The sequence below is a fragment of the Lycium barbarum genome, chromosome 1 (assembly GCF_019175385.1).
Source record: "Lycium barbarum isolate Lr01 chromosome 1, ASM1917538v2, whole genome shotgun sequence".
Classification (NCBI taxonomy): Eukaryota; Viridiplantae; Streptophyta; class Magnoliopsida; order Solanales; family Solanaceae; genus Lycium; species Lycium barbarum.
In genome coordinates, this window is record NC_083337.1 from 159,502,617 (window position 1) to 159,523,499 (window position 20,883).

General features: G+C 36.7%; 2 protein-coding genes across 2 annotated transcripts; one reads left to right on the top strand and one right to left on the bottom strand.

Moving 5' to 3' along the window:
• Window positions 1–11,602: 11,602 nt before the first annotated feature.
• Window positions 11,603–13,313, bottom strand: LOC132601272 (uncharacterized). The gene is made up of 2 exons (XM_060314373.1): window positions 13,182–13,313; window positions 11,603–13,039 (listed from the first exon to the last, which is right to left on the bottom strand). The coding sequence occupies exons 1-2, from the start codon at window positions 13,183–13,185 to the stop codon at window positions 11,889–11,891; spliced, it is 1,155 nt and encodes a 384-aa protein (XP_060170356.1). The 5' UTR covers window positions 13,186–13,313; the 3' UTR covers window positions 11,603–11,888.
• Window positions 13,314–15,241: 1,928 nt separating this feature from the next.
• On the top strand, window positions 15,242–19,587 carry LOC132601279 (uncharacterized). The gene is made up of 4 exons (XM_060314379.1): window positions 15,242–15,412; window positions 15,846–16,009; window positions 16,632–16,789; window positions 19,224–19,587. Exons 2-4 carry the CDS (start codon window positions 15,862–15,864, stop codon window positions 19,329–19,331), a joined length of 414 nt encoding a protein of 137 aa, XP_060170362.1. The 5' UTR covers window positions 15,242–15,412; window positions 15,846–15,861; the 3' UTR covers window positions 19,332–19,587.
• The last annotated feature ends 1,296 nt before the right edge of the window (window positions 19,588–20,883 follow it).

A 20,883-nucleotide genomic window follows, 5' to 3' on the forward strand; every position in this document is an offset into this window, starting at 1 on the left:
TGAAACGCAAATCAGAGATGGGGAAATCCCGCCCAAAATGTTAGTCTAAAACCCTAATTTCATCCTATAAATACGAGCCTTCTGATACTCAAAAGGGGAGTTTTTTTTTTGCCTCCTCGAACCCCCTTTGAAAAGATTCTGTTTTCAGCCGCCCAAAATTCCAAAATATTAGTCTTGTCATAATTTTCCTTGATATTGATTCAAAAACACTAAGTATTTTATTCTCGCTGTTTCAAATCCGAGTACGTGCAAACTCGGAGAATCTGAAGTGTTCGAGTGAATCGGAGACCCCGCACCCTGTTCGCTGCACCCGAAGCAGGTGATTCTCCTTTCCCTTTCGCATTTTTTTTGTTTTATTTTAGGCTCGTTTGTTCTGTATTGATTCATTTTTCTGCCTCTATGGATTTGTGTATTCAGTACATGTGTATGTGTTAAGACAGTCCAGTGTTGTGCCTTAGTTGTTGTATGCTTGGTTGCTGTTTGGTTTAATTTTCAGTTAATAGTAGCTTAAGCATAATTAATGTGCATTAGTGGTTATTTCTAGTATCTTTGTTAATAATGACTTAAGCATGAATAATAGACATTAGTTGTTGTTATTAACAAACTTGTGTGTTAGTAGTAGGCTTGATTAGGATAGTTATGTTGTTTGTTAGTTTAAACCAGAATTATATACGTTAAAATTAGTTGGGTTAGTCGTATTTTTATCATTTGCAAAGTTTAATCATGTTTAAGAGCATTTATTTCCTGCTTATTTGTTTAGCTGGGTCCTGTTTGGCCGAGATTCAGTATGTTGAGTAATCCGTCCGATCGATGTTATGCCTACTTCAGCTTCTGTTCAACATGTTCTTAGTTTAAATCATGTTTAGCCATACCTCTCTATTAGGTGCTTAATGATTCAATCCCTATTATATTGAGAATATGGTGTTAGTAGCAATACCTCCCCTGTTAGACTCCAAGTGTGTTTTAAGCCACTAGTAATGACTGTTGCTGCATGTTGGAGGTTTAATACTAAGTATGCACATGATTGACAACTCACATAGGTTGGATTTATGTTGCCAAAGGAAAATGGAGACAGCTCCATGATAGTTCGAGTAAAAGGGAATAGACTATTATTGGTGTAGGCTTGTGTTTGTACACAACCTGTATGTTTCCAGAATCACTTTGTTAGCCTGAACTAGAATCTGACTAAGTGGTGTCAAGATGATTATGTGTTGTCTTAGGCTTTAATAATTCTTAAACATCCTGGAAGCTGGGTAATCTGCAACTATAACTATGTATATGTGTGGTTAATCTGTTAATATTGGGGATTGAGAATGAATATGAGTTTCGGTGTTGGTTTAAATGTGCATAAGCTGGATGAATCTTGACAGGTCTATACATTGTAATATCTCAACCTTCTTTCTGTCGATTAGTTCAGTATCTTATGAGCTTGGGTCTCTAATGAATAAACGTATCTTTGCATGAGTCAGCCGTGAAAAAATAGTAATATGTTTAAGAATTTTAAGGTGATTATGCTACTCTTCATTTCACTTAAACTGGTTTAAGCTCATATGGGAACTTAAGGGTTGATATGCTTAATGTATACCGGACTGCTGTTATGTACCCCTATGTGAAATTATATGATTCATGAATTTATCCACATTCTGTAAACCTCTGTTCGCTGCTGCTGTTGTGCATGATCTGTCGTGTGACTGCTGTGTGGTTGATTGATTGGAATGTCCTCAATATGCTTATAAGTGTTTTAATTTTATTAAGGCAGTGGGTTGTATAACTATGTATTTTGAAGTATGTTCATGAAAATACATTAATAGGGAGGTTAGATTGGTCATTATGGATCAAGCTTGAACCCTCCCCGGTGTTAGTCATGCCTGGGATTCATGAAATCCCTTGGAACTTGTGCAACATTGGGAAGGCGGGGGCAAAACCTTTCCGATATTGACCTTCTATACATCCTTATGAGTGTGTATACATGAGGTATACATAGAATATACACAATCTGCTGATTTGTTTGAGTTTATATTTTACTTGTTTAATATTATTCATTGGTCGTATACTAATTCTTTTCTTTTATTTTATGCATGACCTTCGCATACGAGTCCGAGGGACTCGTCTTCCGCATTCGATGTTGGGCCAAGGCCCAACGAAACATCATTTCCCCCCCTTCTATCCAGTTGTGTCTGCAGCAAAGAAAACAAAAATATTGGGTTGTGGCCCATGCAAACAGCAACAGATTGCAACAACCCTTTTAAAAAAAATGGGCTGAACCATTCCAGCAGCAGTATGGCTATCAGTCCGAAAATGGGCTGAGCCCATTTAACAGCATCCGCCCTCTGTTTTATTTTGTTTATGCCTTAATTTTGTATTGCACAATTAATACTTCACTTTGTTTATTTGTTTCCTTAGATAAAATGAACCTTAGCAAAATTAGTAGGTTTAGTTTTAGTGATGGGTAGTTAGGAAGACTAACAATTAATTCTCCGAGTTTCATTCTCTTTTATTCTATGTTAAAATTATTTATAATACCTATAATATTTATCTTTCTTAGAATAATTGATTTACAAAATAGCATAATTATATATTTAAGCTAAAGGGAATCATGATTTATACTTACTATCTTAAAATTTTCGAAACGTCACTAATATGTAAATAATAACTTAAGTATATTTTATAAAACATTTTTTTTGGTAACTAACCTTTCCATTAATCACCAGTATAAGTCATTACAAGCATCATAGTTGACTGACTCAGCCAATCTATCTATGAAATCACAAAACAGACTACAAAGCTCTGAAGCTTAGCTAAAACATAAGATTTTGTAGCATAAGACTTAGCCTAGGTGGAGCTCTAACACAACATGTATATGCAATCTCCTTAGCAATGACTTCATACTCCTTGCTTCTCTTCTCGAAAATTCGTGCATTTCTTTCGATCCATAGGCAGTGAACATACTCAGTGTAGATCATTTTAAACAGTGAAGCCCTCTGTGTCTTGCCTTTGGTTGCCTTCAAGATTATCTGCAAATGTTGATCCCATCCAGTAGCAGTTGTTGGCTGTCTCTTTATCCAGGTTAATAGTCTACTCCACAGGGACTGTCCATATATGCATTCAACAAATAAATGTTCTCTTGATTCATCATGGTTGTGGCAGAAAACACAGGATAGATCAACTGGTACTCCCCATTTATGCAGCTTATCAGTAGTTAATAATCTACCGTGCATCAAAACCCATAGCGTGAATTTGGCTTTTGGTCTTGCTGCATTGTGATAAATCAAGTTCCTCCATAGGACTCTAGGTTCATTTCCTAACAGTTGAAAGTACACTTGTCTGATGAAGCTTTTCCCAGCTCTTATATTCACTTGCACATGGTTCATGGTACTTCTTGCTTCTATCACTTTCCTGATCATCTAGCAAGCTTGCTTGGGGATCTGCATAGTGTTTATGTCGTGGCCTTTTATATAATATAGGTGCACCCACCTGATCCAAAGTTTATCAGCTTTGTTTGCAAGATCCCAGTGAGTCTTTGCTATAGCTGCCTTATTCCACAAACTTATATTTGTCAAGTTAAGACCACCTACACATTTGGGAGAGCATACTCTAGACCAAGCAACTAGAGCCTTCTTAGTGATGTTGTTACTTCCCGACCACAAGTAGCTTCTACAGTAGCTATCAATGAGTTGGACCACTTTAGAAGGCAATACAAATAGTTGTGCCCAGTAAGCTTGGACACCGAACAAGACAGTTTGTACTAACTGGGCCCTGCCTGCATATGAAAGCCTTTTGGCTGTCCATGAAGAGATTTTGGCCACAATTTTGAGGATAAGTGGTTGCCATTGCATGATGTTCAATTTCTTTGTGGATAGAGGAACCCCTAAGTATTTGAAAGGTAGTTCACCATATGAAAAGCCCGATAGTTGTAGAATTTCCAGCCTCTGAGTTGAGGATACACCTCCAAAATACACTGAGCTCTTTCCTAAGTTTGCTTGGAGGCCTGAAGCATTGGAGAACTGGGTAAAGCATTGAAGTAGAGCATTAACAGAAGAACTATCCCCCCTTGCAAATAGAAGCAAGTCATCCGCAAAACATAGGTGTGTGATTTTCAATTTAGCACATCTAGGGTGAAAATGGAATGCCTTAACATCTGACAAACCATTTAGTCCTCTGCTAAGATATTCCATAGCAATTGCAAATAGGAATGGAGACATGGGGTCTCCTTGCCTAAGACCTTTGGCCGCGTCAAAAGGCTCGGTACCCTCTCCATTGATCAGGATGGTATAGTTCACTGACTGGATACACTCCATCACCCAAGTAATCAACTGATCAGGGAAGGATAAACATTCCATAACTTGCTTTAGATAAATCCATTCCACGGAGTCATAAGCTTTTTGGAGGTCAATTTTAATCATGCATCTAGGAGATATATGTTTCCTAGTATAGGATTTAACAAGCTCATGAGCTAAAATGATATTATCTCCAATTTTCCTTCCCGGAATAAAACCTGCCTGCGCCTCACACACAATACTAGAAACCACCTTTTGGAGTCTTGTAGCCAATATTTTGCCAATACGTTTGTATAAGATTGAGCAGCATGCGATTGGCCTGTAATCCTTAACACTAGTTGGATTTTCAGTTTTCGGGACGAGTGTGATAGCAGTACAATTTATGGCTTTGTATAGCTTGCTTGTGACAAAGAACTCCCAGACTGCAGCAATAACTTCATCCTTGATTACATGCCAGGATTTCTTGAAGAACTTAGCGTTGTACCCATCAATACCAGGGGCCTTATCGTCACCAATAGAATTCAAACTGTCTAGAATTTCAGCATCAGTGATGGCGGAGCATAAATCAAGTCTTTGTTGGTGAGCTAAGACAGGTCCTCGCCTCATAACCATTTTGTTAACTGCTGGAAGTTGAGTAGCAGCCGTGCCCATTAGCCCCTTGTAAAAATTTATGATCTCATCTCTTATGGCTTGAAGATCAGTCAATGTAATCCCAGCAAGGGAGGTAAGTTCTTTGATCTGCTTTATGTGTGCCCTTTCCTTGACTACTGCTGAAAAATACTTAGTGTTAGAATCCCCAACCTTCAACCAGCTGACCCTAGATTTTTGTTGTTGGATGTTTTCTTCAGTCTTGGACCATCTTTCTAGGTTCTGCAAGATAAGTTTCTCTTTTTGTTGTAAATCATCGGACCAGTGAGTGATCAGCATTTCCTGCGTTGCAGCCAAATCAGTCCTTGCTTGCGAGATTTTCTGTGTAACTGTCTTGAACTCCTCAGCATTTAATTTCTTGAGGGCTGGTTTGAGGATCTTTAGTTTGTGCCATATTTTCCTCATTGGTCCTGTGCTACTTTGTTGTGCCCATGCAGCTTGAACAGTTGGTATAAAGGACTGATGTTCTGCCCATACATTAAAGAACCTAAAAGGGAATTTAGGATTTAACTGATCAGTGTCAAGTGGCAGTACCATCTGCGCATGGTCAGAGACATTCGGGACACCATATTCTAGTGTAAGGTGACCCCAGTTAAGCATCCATTCAAAATTCCCTATGGCTCTGTCAAGTCTGCTACATATCCTCTTATCTCCATGTTGCTTGTTGGACCAAGTGTAGTAATCACCTCTCCAGTTCAGTTCTGTGAGTGATAGGTCTTGCATACAGTCATTGAACTCCTTAACCTCGGTAACCTGAACTGGATTCCCATAGAGTCGATCTTGTGAATAAAGGAGGGCATTAAAATCACCACATATCAACCATGTCGTTGTATTTCCTGTAGCTAGTTCCCTTAGTCTGGTCCATAAGTGCTTTCGTAACTCCTCGGTATTAAAACCATAGACTACCGTTAATAAGCAGGTGAAATTGTCCCCTACTTTCTGGATCATACAATGAAGCAGTTGGGCTTCTTCAGTAATCTTGACTGCGTTGTATTTGTTGGGATCCCAGATAAGCCATATTCTTCCATTTCTAGCTGTTTGATAGTTGTGCAAGTGTCCCCAATTAGGAGCTAAGTTGTGACATATCTTCTGAGCTTTGTTTGATTTCACTCTTGTTTCAATCAGACCAGCCAACTTGATGCTTTTATTCCTTAAAATATTCTTTATCTCTTTTTGCTTGTATCGTTTATTTACACCTCGAACATTCCAAAATAACCACGTCATAGAGAGTTAGGTGATTGTCCTCCTTGGTCAGGAGGTTCGATAGTTGTTCCACCTTCAACTCTTGTCAACAACCCGAAGCTATTTTTCACATGGGTAGGGGTCAGTTTAGGAAAGGAGCTCCAGAATAGGCCTGGTCCAGGCAAGTGCTCCTCTACAGGATTTTGTGTTTGAGATGACCCTTCTGCATAATTTGTAGCTATGTGTATACTTGGACATGTTTCTTGTGCATGGTTCTGCTCTTTCATGGGTTCTAGTGGGTTTTGTATGGATTGAGGCCGCTTGCCCTTATCCCTGTTCACCACCGGTTCTATAATTGTTTGAGCAACCATATCTTTGTTCTGCCATTGTTGGACTATTTTCTTAGTTTCTCTCCTCCTCTTTGACTGTGCATAAACATGGCCAAATTTAGGCTGCTCATCAGGACATGAGTGGCCAACCACTTGGCATTTCTTACAGAACATGGGTCGCCAGTCATAGTGAATTTGTTGCAAAAACCTTCTACCATTGGGATCCATCACATTCACCTCTTCGGGTAGAGGCTTAGTAGCATCAATTTCCACCAACATTCTAGCAAACGACACCCTCATTTGTTTGGCTGTGCACTCATCAGCAAACATTGGGATGCCTACAGCACTTGCAATCCTACTAAGTGAGTCACTTCCCCAGCAGTTCATGGGAAGTTTAGGCAGCTTAATCCAAATAGGAAAGCAGGTGGGAAAATCTGCATCAAAATCAAAATCGGCAGTCCATTTCTTCAGTATAAGAGGTCGATTATTGATGGTATATGGCCCTGCGTATAACACCTCTTGCATATCAGGCATGGACTGAAACTTCACTATGAAATATCCCTCTTCGTGCATAAACAGGTCAGGGGCAGCAACATGTGACCAATTGTGCTTAATAAATCTGCTCATAGTGTTGTACCCAGGAGTATCTCCGATAACGTACACTATTAGGGCGCATTTCCATTTTCCTGTTTCTCGGTCTACCTCATGTTTATCCAGTTGAATCACTGCTTCGCCATTAACAATTTGTGGAGGAATGTAAGAGAGAGACATACCGTTCCCTACTGATCTGTTTTTAACAAACAAGTTCACCCACGATTCCTCCAGTAATCTCTCCTTGTCTGTAATTTTACTCTGGTCCTTCGTCGCTGGTGTCGGTCCATTAGGGTTCTGCTGCTCAGTCACAATTGGTGTTGGCATTGGGGTTATTTCGGGTTTCTTAGCTGGTTCTGAATTAGGGGGATCGTTTAATTGAAGTTGCTTAGACACATCACGGGTGGTCGGCATAGATTCAAGCGCCTTATGGTTCACACCACCATTTGAGGGAGCAGGCGTACCTGTAGGAGTAGTTGCCGTCCCCTTCCCTGGTTGTTCTCCAGTACCCGCAGGATCTACAAACGTTGCTAGAGGTATTGTCCTTGGTCTTCCTCTCCGTTTTCCGGCCATTGTTTCCAAGATTCATCCAACTATACATATTTTTAGCCGAGCCTAGTTAAATAAAGTTAGGAAAAGAGAAAGAAAATTCATCACCCTTTGCATTCTATTTAAAAAATAAGTTTAGATTAAACAAGCATATCTAATCAATAGAATTTTAAAGCTTCATTTACATTATTTTAAACCCTTTTGCATTCTATTTATAACAAGTCTAGGTTTTCTACATATAATATAATTTTATTTCAAGTTTAAATTGGCTAGGTCTTCTCTTAAGAGCTTTTTATTTACATGCAAACCGTTATACTTTGCAAGTCTCATTTTTAAAATAACATTATTAAAGCATAGCAATATTTATAGTTTATAGCATTTGAAGTCTCTTTTGTGCAAATCGTTCTACAAGTCCTATTTAAATAGCATTATTAATATTTTTTCTTTAAAACCTTAACAAACTCTACAAGTCTTATTTTAAAATGGCCTTTAAAGTTCTTCTTTATACAAATTATTATATTTCTTGTAAATCCTATTTTAACTAACATTATTTTCCTTTAAAACTTTAGCAATGGTTGTAAGCCATTTTCTAAAATTTAAACACCTTATTTAACCTTAATTAATTAACCTAAGTTTGGCCGGATAACCGTAGTTACGCTTTAGGATAATTAGAACCCTTACCTAGAATTAAGTTAAGCAGACCATTAACGGGTTTAGTTAGTTTTACCTTAATTAATAATTAGGTGCCCTGATTCGCCTTAAAATCAATTAGGTGGCGACTCCTTAAAATAAAGAAAAAATAGGAATCTCCAATATGTTGTACTCTGATTTAACCCGTTTAAAATGGGGTATAACATCTTAATCAGGAATCTTGTTGTTACTATCGACATATTTTTATATTTATACAATTTTAGAACGGATCAAACACTTTAATCATAAGAATCATAAATTAAAGTTAAAATACATGTTATTAGATTATAGTTAAATGATGAAATGGTGGGGGCGCCATTTTATCGCTTGCACTTTTTTTTTTATTTGGGGGTAAATTTCAAATACAGGTAAAAAAGAATCATAAGCTAATATTATCCACGTGACCACGTTAGACAGTTTAGAAATAAAGATACTTTCACCAACTTTTCTTTAACTACCTTTTCTTGCTTTTCTTATCTTGGAGTCAGTGTTTAAAAGGGTGTTCGAAGCGAAAATAATTTGCAACTACTTATAAACTTTTCTTCAAATTTAGTTAAATTAAGCTTTTTTCAATTATCATTTAAATATACGCTTAGTCGAACACGACAAATTAAACTGTGACTAAAATATACATTCAAACTAGTATTTCAACTTAATTTTTTTTAAACTAATTGTTATTGTCGTCATCATCGTCGTCTTCTTCTTCCCTTTGACGGGAAGTAAGTGTAGCTATGGAAAGGTAAACGGCAGAAGATGGTAGTGAATCTTTGGGGGAATGGAGATTAATAAATTACTAGAAAAATAAAATGTTTTTTTTCATCTTAGTATATGTGAATTCCAAGACCCTTAAATGTAAAAGTTATGAATGAGTGTACTAGTGTCTCCTCCATATAGAGTGGCTCTTAATTTTCTCTAAATGTGGGGTCTTCACTAAATTTTTACAAATAATTTTTTAACTTTACCAAAAATAAGGTCCAAAAAGCAAACAATTAGCCAATCTCAACTGTAATCAATGAACAAATATGATATTTCTTATTAACTAATCGCAATGTAACAATCTATTTTGTCCCTTCGAACAAACCAAATTACACCTCTTTCCCCGTGGCCCTTGGAGCTTCGTCTCAATGGGTAAATCAGCCTTGCAGTTTATGTGAAGAAAATGTGTTTCTAAAGTGCCATGGCTTTAATTTTGCTGTTGTGTATCTAATTTGCAGAACTAACAAAAAACTAGTTAGACAAGTAATTTCAAGTAAATAAGGTTAAGTACATCATCTAAAGATGGATTCAAGATTTTAAGTACTCGATATTCATTTATAATGATCGTATGTAGTCTTAAAGGCAGGGGTTCAAATTGAACCCCAAACTTTCGACGCGAAGCATAAATTTATGTTTAAAATTTTATTAAAAGTACAATAAGTAGTAGACATGAACTTATAACTTATAAAATATAATGGGTTCAACTAAGAATCTTAAAAGGTTGAACGCATAAAGTTTAATTACTGGATCCGCCTCTGATAATGATTGCCTTCAAGTATTCCATCTATACTTCCATTTTTTATTGTCCACATCAATGAACTTAATTATTAGTAGTCACAATAACATAGCAAAAATATTACCATCGATTTTTCACTTATAATGCCATCTCTTCAAAGATGTCCTATGATTTAATGCACGTCTTTTTTAGCTCAAAGAGATCGTTGAATTGTGCCAAATTAATTTAGGTGCACGACCGTAATAACATAGTATATCTTATAGTTATAAAATTGTTGTTTCTTGATGGTGATAAGCACCTTTGTGAATATTACAAGCCAAAATTATAGGAAGGGCTTTGGTGGAAGTGGGGCTACTTGTGTTTGTCCTCTTCAAGACTTCCTTTTTGAAACTTTTACAGCTTTTAATGATATGTCATGATCATCTTTCATTCTACAAAACTTATCAAGAAGAAGAAAAGGACGTGAAAAGGTTTCATTAGACAAGCTCAAAAAGATACAGATTCTATTGGCCATGAAAGTCTCATCTTTTATTTAGTCCACTTTTTTTAAATGGCAGCCCATTGCAATTCACAGGTTTTTTGCTAGTTTAATGCCAATTAAAAGAAAGAAGATATGACAGTGATGAAAATCATCTTTATCTCCATAAGCTAAAATAGTATGGTAAATTAAAAAGTAAGCAGGTAATTAAAAAGAACAAATGGAAGACGAACTAATCTTCGCACAATATCCGCAACAACAACAACATAACCAGTGCAATCCCGCAAAGTGATGTCTAGGGAGGGTAGAGCTAGAGTGCCCAGAGAGTTACCCCTACCCTGAAGGTAGAGAGACTGCTTCCAATAGACCCTCGGCTCAAAGAAAAGCAAACCTCAGTAGCTTCACACATCTGCAGAAATAAAAAGAAATCAAATGTTTCTTCACCCTAGACTGGGTTTGTGTTCAATTTAGGATTAAAAGGGTAGTGTGTACGTGTGGTTGGACTTGGACCTGTATCAATTACTAGAATCCAGGCACTTGGTGATCCAACATTATCATTCCTCGCCTCCATATAGTCTGTAATGAACTTCTGTTTAGCCAAGGAAGTGGAGCAATTAACAGACACAGAAGAAAAAAACAAGAGCATTTTCATATCCCAATCAAATGAAGGACACTATGAACTACTGTCAAAGAAGGAAAAAATGTGAAATAAGTATCAAAATTCTACGAGTTCACAAACATCGAAAGGTCCGTCTTTCCAAAGAAACAGCCTCTCTGGATAGTCGAGTGAGAATGTTGATACACTAACAACAGGCTATTTTGGTTTGGCAATGTAGCAACAGCTTTGAGATCAGGTATGACATAACAAGTTTCTCCAAAAGTGCCCTCAAGGAGGAACAGCAACCAAAGGTGGATTTTCAACCGGAAGTCCAAGCAAATAAAGATAGGAGTATCTTTTTATCATGAAAAAGGAATGCACCAATTACAACAATTACCATCTGAGGCTACTGACTTGATAATGCAACAAAGGGAACAACAAAAACGGAAGGAGAAACTAATTATAAACTGAACCCTTGATCGAGAGCACGGGCTATGTAGTCAATGACCTTAACGTTGTTACTACCAATCACCTATGGCAAACAGATATTTGACTTTTGTTTTTTCACTAAGAGAAATTTATGTAAGGCCATTTCTCCCTGAGTCCTGAAGCAAATGCTTAATTTCAGTTTGCTTATGAACTTCACAGCTTCCATCATTTACATCTTCAACTTTATCAAAAGTAAGGAGATGATAGATAACATAATACATGCCAAGAAAATGGAGTAAAAGGAAGAATATGGATACGTTTAGCAAATATATTGAAATATATTCATTTATCAATTCATTCTCTATCTACATAATAGCAACAATGTTACTAATCTTAAAATAAGCCAGCTACAAAATAAAAGTTGCAACACCTAATACTATAATTTCGGAAGCGACAAAAGTGAAGTGATGCCGCGAGGTAACAAGGTGCATAACCTGCAGCACTAGTTCATCACCTTAAATCAACTTAACTAACATTTTCTAATTGTTAAGCGGAGCATACAAAAATCACATGATATTCCCTCACCCCTGTTAGCATAAAGAATCCATTCCTAATTAGCTAGATCTCAGTGGCTTGGTAAAAGAATCGTCTTTGGAAATGATGTTGTCCCATTATTGGATGCTCCTTGTATATTAAGGATTGTGGTAACCAGGTTGTAAATCTGAACATTCTCAAAAGATGGGACTTTGCGGCCCCTAGCAAACTTAGGACCATGGGCAATGAAAATGGACCTCATTGAGAAGAAGGCATTGTCATAACCATGAGATCCACCACATTCTTTACTTTTTGAGCTCTTCTGTTCGACCTTAAATGCTTCATCAATCAATCCAATGATGGGTGGGATTCGATCACTCGCAGAATAATGAAGCCGATCAGGCAGCTCCTCCTTTAGATAGACTTTCAAATATTTCCCATTCTGAACCTTCCCTGACTTTAAGCCCTCATTCATCTTGGTAACGACATCCTTGGCGGAGTAACTTGGTGGTGGACGAATGGAAAGCAATGGACTATATGACTGTATCCAATCCTTTGAAATTTCAATCCACGGAGCCAAATCCTCCAGAAAGATCAACTTTTTATCGCAAGTGCCAACCATACCATGATCCCCAACCATTATAATGTTGACATCCTCGAAAACGCCTCTTTCTTCTAAACCTTGGATCAATTTACCAATCATCCCATCAACTCTTTCAATGGCTTCAGTGATTTGAGGATCATCTGGCCCAACCTTATGACCCTGATGATCAGGGTCTCCAAAATAGAGTGTCATAAACGAAGGAATTTCATCACTTGGCAAATCAAAGTAGTTCAAGACAGTATCAACTCTTTCTTCAAACGAGACGGAACCATTATACCTCTTACAAAAAGTTTGTGGACAAGTCCAACCTCCTTTATTCACTTCAGATCCAGGCCAGAAATAAGTAGCAGCCTTAAGACCATGATTAACCAAAGTCTCCCAAAGTGGCTCACCTAGCCACCACTTAGGATCATAACTCTTCATATTGAAAGCCTCGCCAGGACTGTTGGGATCAAGAAAATAATTGTTTACAATACCATGATATTCAGGGTACAAACCAGTAACAATGGCATAATGATTAGGAAAAGTCAAAGTTGGGAACACAGGAATTAAACCTAGTTCGGCTTCCGTCCCATTCTTGATCAATCTATTCATATTTGGAGTATCTGTCTTGTATTGATATCCGAAGCGAAACCCATCTGAGGAAATCAAGAGAACAACTGGATGTTTGAGTTTCTTGAATGGTCGTGATACATCATGATGTGAAGAAGAGGCGGACAAGAAGAGGAAACCAAAGGCAATAACTACACAAGTTACAAGAATTAGAACTGTGAAAATTACCCATATTTGTGGATGGGGTTTTGGAGGAGTAGATTGGGAAGAATCTGTGTCAAAAGAAAGCAAGGAAGTGTCTTCGTCCTCCTTTGTGGGTACAGCTATAGGCTCAGAATTCATCATCCAACACAAAAGAAAAGGTATTACTATGTTACAGGAAAATGGGATCAAATTATCAAGTTAGTTGATATGTTAGTTAGCTTTGCCATGTCAGCAGTTAGTTACAAAGTTGCAGGTAAGGACTTAGCACTCAATATAAATAGGACATTGATGTATATATTACAGAATTCTGAAATTCAATAACAGTTAAACTCATTTTGTTCTTCTTCTTCTTCCACTAGTACTAGTAAATTAAACTCTTATTGAATTTGTGAAATATTTTTTTAATATTTGAATAATAAAAACATTAAATCTGTTTTAGTCCTCATATTCAAATGAATTAAATTTTATGCTTTAAAGCATTTTATTATTGTCGTATAGTCTTATTCTTTTTTACTTTAATTTTTTAAAACAATTACTGGTTTTAATCTTCCAGAAATGCTTGAATTTTATTTAATAATATAATCTATATAAATGGAACATTGTTTAAACATAGTTTTTCTGTGTTCATTTTATTTTAGGGATTTTAATATCTTTATGTCAATATGCGTATAAATTTTAAACATAGTTTCCATTTGTTAATCTAGTATTTAAGTATCTATCTAACTTCTTCTCTACCTTTCAAGTGTTACATTTTAGTTTTTTTTCTCCTTTTTAAACATCTTCGAAAAGGAAAATGCATCAACATCTACTGCAAAAGTAATAAGGAAAGGGGAGAAAAGCACACAAATGAAATCTCTTTGAGTAAATTTTGCCTAGTTTTTTATATTATTTGTTACTTCGAACCTTAAATAAAAAAGTCACAAAGTAATTGAATTAATTTCGTTTTTAAAGACCCCTTTCAAACAAATTCAATTGATTTATCTATTAAACGAATTTTAAGTTAACCAAGATGGAGATATATGGAGATCTGAATTTTTCTGTTCCGATTTCACTTAAGAACCTAACAAAATATTATGGTATTTCTATATAGCCGGAAAAATTGACAAGTCATTGGAAAACTCCATTTTCAATGCATTTCCGGTTAAAAATTGAATATTCTTTCTCATATGAAAAGACGTTTTTTTTAGTGGGTGTGGTTGGAATTTGTTAGAAGCACTTGAATGAGACTATACACAAATTTGAGAAAGAGTGAAGGTGATTTGGAGTCAAAATCCAGTCCTGAAAACGTCATTGCGAAAATATATATCACATACAAATTTTCATGAATACACACGCGCGCCACACACACATATATCATGTATACTGTTTACCCGGAATCGGATAATCAATTAAATTTGTATGCGGGTATAAGATATGTGTTTGGATCTTGATGTATGTTAGATAGAGAAAATGTGTATGTGAAAGCTCTTTAACGAAACGGCTACTGATGACGATTTGTTATGATAGCAATGGGAAACACTTGATGTAAGAAACACAATAATAATAGAAACAAACGGCTTTGGCCGAATCAAATATTGAGAGAGAGATTAGATATGTGAATTCTTCTATTATAAGTGTTCTTGGAAAGTAAAAGGAATCAACCCCCACAAAGGAGGAAGATATGCCCTATTTATAGTGTCACCTCCATGGGTCTCATACAATGGGAAACAATAAAATAATAATAGCAAGGACAGCTCTGCACGGATTTGGTGGGATTAGACTGACGGCACCGTCTGACACACGCATGGTAGGTAGTTGACTGCGGCAGGACGCTACTGGCGCGTGGCCCGCATGCAACGGCCACACAGACCAACGGCTACTCGGACAAACGACCATGAATGCTCGGGTCATCGGGCTTGGATGCTCGGGTCACCGGGCTTGGCCACTACGACAACGTCGAAGGCAGACCTGTCGGTGCCCTTGCCCAGCACCGGCCCAAGCATTGCCCCGTCAAGGGCGAATAATATCCCTCACATTCTCATTCCTTCCTCCGGTTTCTTATTCCACCGGTTCGGCTCATATCCGATTTCTACCGTATACATATACCACATGATAGTTGGGAAACATCCTTAGTAGCCAAATCTAATGAGCTCATTTGGACTCTACTTTATGCTATTCAGCCCAACTCAAAATATTAAGACAAAACGAAAACCATTTTAACGCTGAATACAGATCGCCTACATTTTGCCTATCCCGCGTTATTCTCATTTCTCCATGTAAGTCTCTCCTGTTCTTCCCATCTTTGATTTACAGTGACAGTATATGCTTTGCATTACATATGGATCATTTCTCTAACAATTTTCCTGGAAAAACACAAGTTGCATACTTTGCGTTCGACGAAATTCCTCTAAGAAAATCACTATCTCCTTTTTCGTCTTTTTCTTGTCCTTCTTTTTGTGGGGTCTAATTATACATTATTTATATTATATATATGCTCCCTCTGTCTCATTTTAATGTTTTACTCTCCTTTTTTATCTGTCCAAAAAGAGTGTCATTTTTTTAAGTAGTAAGGTGGCAATTCAATTTAATTTAAGATCACCGAAGTGCAAACTCTTTGTTCGACCAAATTCCTCTGTCTCCTTTTTCGTTTTTTTCTTGTCCTTTTCTTTTGGGGTCTAATTATAGGTTGTTTACATTACATTTTTTTAGCAATATAGTCTCAGTCATGCTTGGTGCTAGACTTTTTGGGAGAACGTTATTGGCTGCGGCGAAATCGGAGAGTTCAACTGCTGCTACAACTAAGGTTACTAATCCACTTGAGCAGTTCTTTGAACTTGATAGAACAGCAGATGACGATAAGCCTGTTGTTTATGGTAAAAGCCTTTCTCCCTTTCACTGTGGAACTGTTTATCTGTTTGCCTATTGGATATGTTTTATCCTTCTTACTGGTTTTTATTGCTTGTATTGCTGAAAATGCATAAGGTTAAAGTATCTTTCTTGCTATGATAAAAAGGGTTAATTGTGGTGCTGGACTGGAAACAAGAGCAATGAGAAAAGTATCAATATGGCTTAATTGGATTGTGAACTTTAAGATCATAGCATTGCAACTGTAAAATATGCTTTCATTTCAACTCTAAAATGGAGTTTTATCAATAACTTACTTGTGTAGATAGTAATCTGGTGTTTTCTGAATCTTTTTGTAAGGAAGTACAAAAGAAATTCTTTCAACAGAGATGTGAATTAGGAACGAGAAATAAAGAATAAGTTAAAACGAAACTATGGTTTATTTTGACATATTTAGTGCGTAATGGATTGAACCAAACGGAAGTGTTGATGCCTATGATCAATGTTTTTTTTTTTTTTTGGAGAAACGAAAACTATTTTCAACTGAAGGGGGTGTGCACTGCTGCCAATGATATAGTTTCTTCGCCTTAGGATTAGAGGTTTTTCATGTGAGTTCTATATCTAACATGCTTAAGTTTAAAATGTAATCAGGTCGAGGTTGGAAAGCTTCTGAACTACGTCTGAAGTCTTGGGATGATCTTCAAAAGTTATGGTACGTTCTTCTAAAGGAGAAGAACATGTTAATGACTCAAAGACAGATGCTTAATGCTCAGAACTTGAGGTTTCCTAATCCTGAGCGTATTTCCAAGGTAAAAGTTAGTTTCTTTAGTTAGTCCTTTCCACAATATTTTGACAATTTTCTTCTCTACTTTGAAGTGTTTTTGTTTGTTTGGATGGTTTCTCTGAAGTTGGATGAATCATGTTTCTATCTTTCCCCGGTTTGAAGTTGTGTAACATAGACTCCTATATGGTTATGTATTTTATACAGGTTAGTGTAAGTACATGTAGTTGTTGTTATTCTTTACGTAGAACAATCTGCACAAGGTGCATATACCCATGTCACACTCGTTCTATGGGTGTGCATCTAGGCAAATGAAGGGTCCACGTACATAAGTAAATATTTTGTCGTACTGGCTGTTCCCATTTAGTACTAGCTTGGAATTAATATAATTTCCGTTTACTTATAAAAAAAAAGGTGTCTTTTGTTGTACTGGCCACAAGTTGAAAAATAGTTGGCCTCCAAGCTAACATACTGTTGTAACTTGTAAGTCCCTTAAGTTGGGTTTAGTTCTGAAGGCATGACTTGTTTTTTTGACTCGACTTCACATTGGGTTGACATGCTTCAACAGTCAGATAGAACTTAGTATGCAGTATGGGTGTCTTTCTTGATTTCCACAATATATTCTGTGCTAGAGATGGTATATTTCCGCACTCTGGGCAAAGCTACTTGGCAGTTCTCTTAGCTCCGGTGTCTGCACGTCATGAGAAGTCTTCTGGCTGCAGAATATGTCCACTGTAAGCATTTAGGAGAAGTGCTTTTAGAAATTTAAAAATGCCAAAATCTTTAGTGACAATATGGTGTTCTTAGGAACTCCTTATGCAGATACCCTCTGCTGCACTCTCTTGCTATTTCTGGAAATAGACCTTTTTCAATCAGGTCTATTAAATACATTGGTGGCTTGAATCTTCAGGCTGTCAGGCATAGACATTAAAGGATGTCCTTGTAACAAGTACAAGGTATAAGGGATTAAGAAGCCTCTCTCTCTCTCTGTCCCATTTGTTCCTACATGGAGGAGGAACTAATTCATTGTTACCTATAAAAAGCGTAGATAATTTGGGTGAAGATACAGAAGTATACATTTTCTGCATTAAGGATGGTTGACCAATATTGCCCATGGGTCAAAAAAGAAATTGCATCTTTGGAGTTGGGATGAATTGAGGCCTATTTCTTGCTGGAAAAAAATAATAAAACAATTTGGAAGACAATTGGTGCTACTACAGAAGTGGAGAAGTTCATAAATACAGAACTACTTTGCATGACTAAAGGAAAATGCTAGGTTATAGAACTAAACCAAATGACATATTTCACTAATGCTTTCATCCACTCAATATTAAGTATTAAAATAGAAAGTTGTAATCACAAACGTGTCACTCAATCAAAATGGCGTTATCCTCTTTAGTAATTATCCACAGTATGTATTTCGTATGCACTCACTTAAATGTCAGTCTTTGATTACTAATTTCCTGTTTTATGCAACTACATCTAAGGCATTATATCGTTTTTCAATCTATTAGTAAGCAAACTAAGCATTTTAAGCTCTGAATAAAGGTTTCATGCTTTAATGGAAGTTATAATCATTGAGCGATTAGGGTTCTTTGCTGAAGGAGCAACTTGGTTGTGTTCCAGAAGTTTTATTAGGCTCTGCGTATCTTACTGTATTGAAATCTGATGTTTGATCAGCCGATCAGGCTCTGTAATATTACAGATTGGTTGTAGGTGGACCTAATACTATTAAGAGTTTGGTTGGAACTTTTCCCCCTATATTTTTAATCCCTTTGTATACATTCCCTCCTGCTGTAAGGCAACATTACTAAATATCCTCAACTTCATATTAGTTGATTTTCAATCAGTCAAATACGCATCTAGACTTAATTTTACCTTTGCTGTCAAGTTACCACTACTTTCATCCTTTATGCCTGGGATCAGTTATGTTTTGCTCACAAGCTATCATACTTTATTGGGTTATTTGACTACAACTCATGTAGCATTTACGTGCTTCCTGTATAATCTCCTTCATTTTGTTTATTTTTGGGTAATTAAGTATCTTCTTTTATGTTGTCAAACACATCTACGACCTAACAGAGAAGTATCTATTTTAAGTGCCGAATAAAGTTAACAAACTGCTTTTCAAGGATAATCGAAAAAAACAAAGCTCGGTGATCTTCTCCACCACCACCCTGCTACAGTAAGGCTACATAGCACGTAGCAACTAGGGGAAACTCTGGAATTTCTTGTAACCATATTAACCAATTCTAATGCGTAATATGTAGATGAATGAACATTTTCTTTTCCGTTGTTGACTGAAAATTGGCTATAGTACTTTTGTCAAAATCTGAACCACGAGCAACCCATCTTGGCCCAGAGGAATTAATTAGCTGCTATTTTTGCCTTCGCACTCTCAGCTACCAGTTTCACCCTTGATTCTTTCTCATTATCATCTTTGTGATGTATGTGGTAATCAGGTTAGGAAGTCAATGTGCCGAATCAAGCACGTGCTGACTGAGAGAGCAATCGAAGAACCAGATCCAAGGAGGTCTACTGAGATGAAGAGGATGATAAATGCTTTATGATCTTCTTAACTCTCTTGATGTTAGTGGTCGTTAACTTTTTCAAACGTTTGTCCTTAATATGGTACTTGACCTTTCTTTTTTGTTAGCAACTACATGCAGGAAGGTCACTAGTTTGCCATTTTCCCCCATGAATAAATAAAGTTCAATCAGTTTGCAGAATTGTCCTCTTAAACTTTGGCTACTCGGGAGCCCTCTCTCTATGTATCTCTGTGCATGCTATTGAAATACTACTACACTTTACAGTTGTTAGAGACAATCTCATTTAGGGATACCTTGAAAAAGTTATTGGTGTAGACGTGTAGTTAAAGGGTGCACGCACATTTTGGAGAGCTTTTATGGCTGATATTACTCCTCCATCCAGGCTGTGCACATGTCGTTTTTCTGCTAATATTAACATTTGTCCAAACATCAGTGTTATATGCATTCACTGGGTTCACCTTCATTGTACTTGGAACAATTTACCAGTAATAAGTCTGTAGTCCTTCTCGGAGATTGTAAATCTAAAAGGACCAAGATTCAAACAGCTTTATGGATGCTTATGTATTCTTTCTATCAGAGATGTGAAAACCAACAAGAATAGTTTGATGAGAAGTTGCCTTCATGTTGTATAAACGTGAGCTCATTAAATTCGTGGCTATTCTTGGACACATAATCTGCTGTCGACCTGTGTATTATAAAAAGATAAGGGCAAGTCCATGTGTATGAGTCAGCTTTTATAAGGTACGTAGTGCTTTTGTACAATCTTTCTGACTAAAGGGAGATTTGGTCGGTACTGCCAAGATTAAAGCAACTTCTTTGGCAGCAGACTATCCCTTTGTTATAGTTTTTTCTTGCGTAGGTTGAGGGTTAGCTGCTGACATTACCCTCTCTTTTTCTCTTTCTTTTTTTGGGTTGGAGTTCGGTGTGGGGTGGGGGGAGGTTTGTTGGGGACCTCGCCCCCAAGAATTACAACAAGAAAGGAGCTAATTGTGTGATAAATTTAAGTGGTATACACTACAAGTATTTAAACGATTGGTATAGTTTAACTTACTATAACAGGCTAAATGGTTAATCACCATTTTATTACATTATTAATTAATCTTTATATAAATTTACTTACAATTACCTCATAAATAATAGTATGATGTTTACTGTTAGTGCACATATATATATAACTTAAGCTTTTGTGTGATACCTGAGATAGGTAAGCTTAGAGATGCCACCTCGAAATGGTGTGTAATAGAGAAAGGATTATCGCTTTCATTCTTACGTTACCAAAATGAATTAAATCTCTTGACACAATTAATTTCATACATCATTTAAGTAATATGAAGGAATGCAACGTGACATTGCATGTTCCATCACCCATAAACAAAGAAAACGTTAAATAGCGAAAGATAGATTTAATTTGGTGAAAGAAGAAAAATGATTATTTTCAGCTTCTTGATATCAAATCAACTTGAACATTTACTCATTCTATTCTTTTAAGTACGCGCTACATCCAACAAGCAATTCAACAAGATTTGGAAATTCCCGGGAAGGGCAAGAAAAGACAACAATTTATTGAATGTGC

Coding starts and splice junctions, on each gene's coding strand:
- LOC132601279 (XM_060314379.1), top strand. CDS start 15,862: ATGCTTGGTGCTAGACTTTTTGGGAGAACGTTATTGGCTGCGGCGAAA. Junction 16,010..16,631: donor CGATAAGCCTGTTGTTTATG/GTAAAAGCCTTT, acceptor AAATGTAATCAG/GTCGAGGTTGGAAAGCTTCT. Junction 16,790..19,223: donor ATCCTGAGCGTATTTCCAAG/GTAAAAGTTAGT, acceptor TGTGGTAATCAG/GTTAGGAAGTCAATGTGCCG.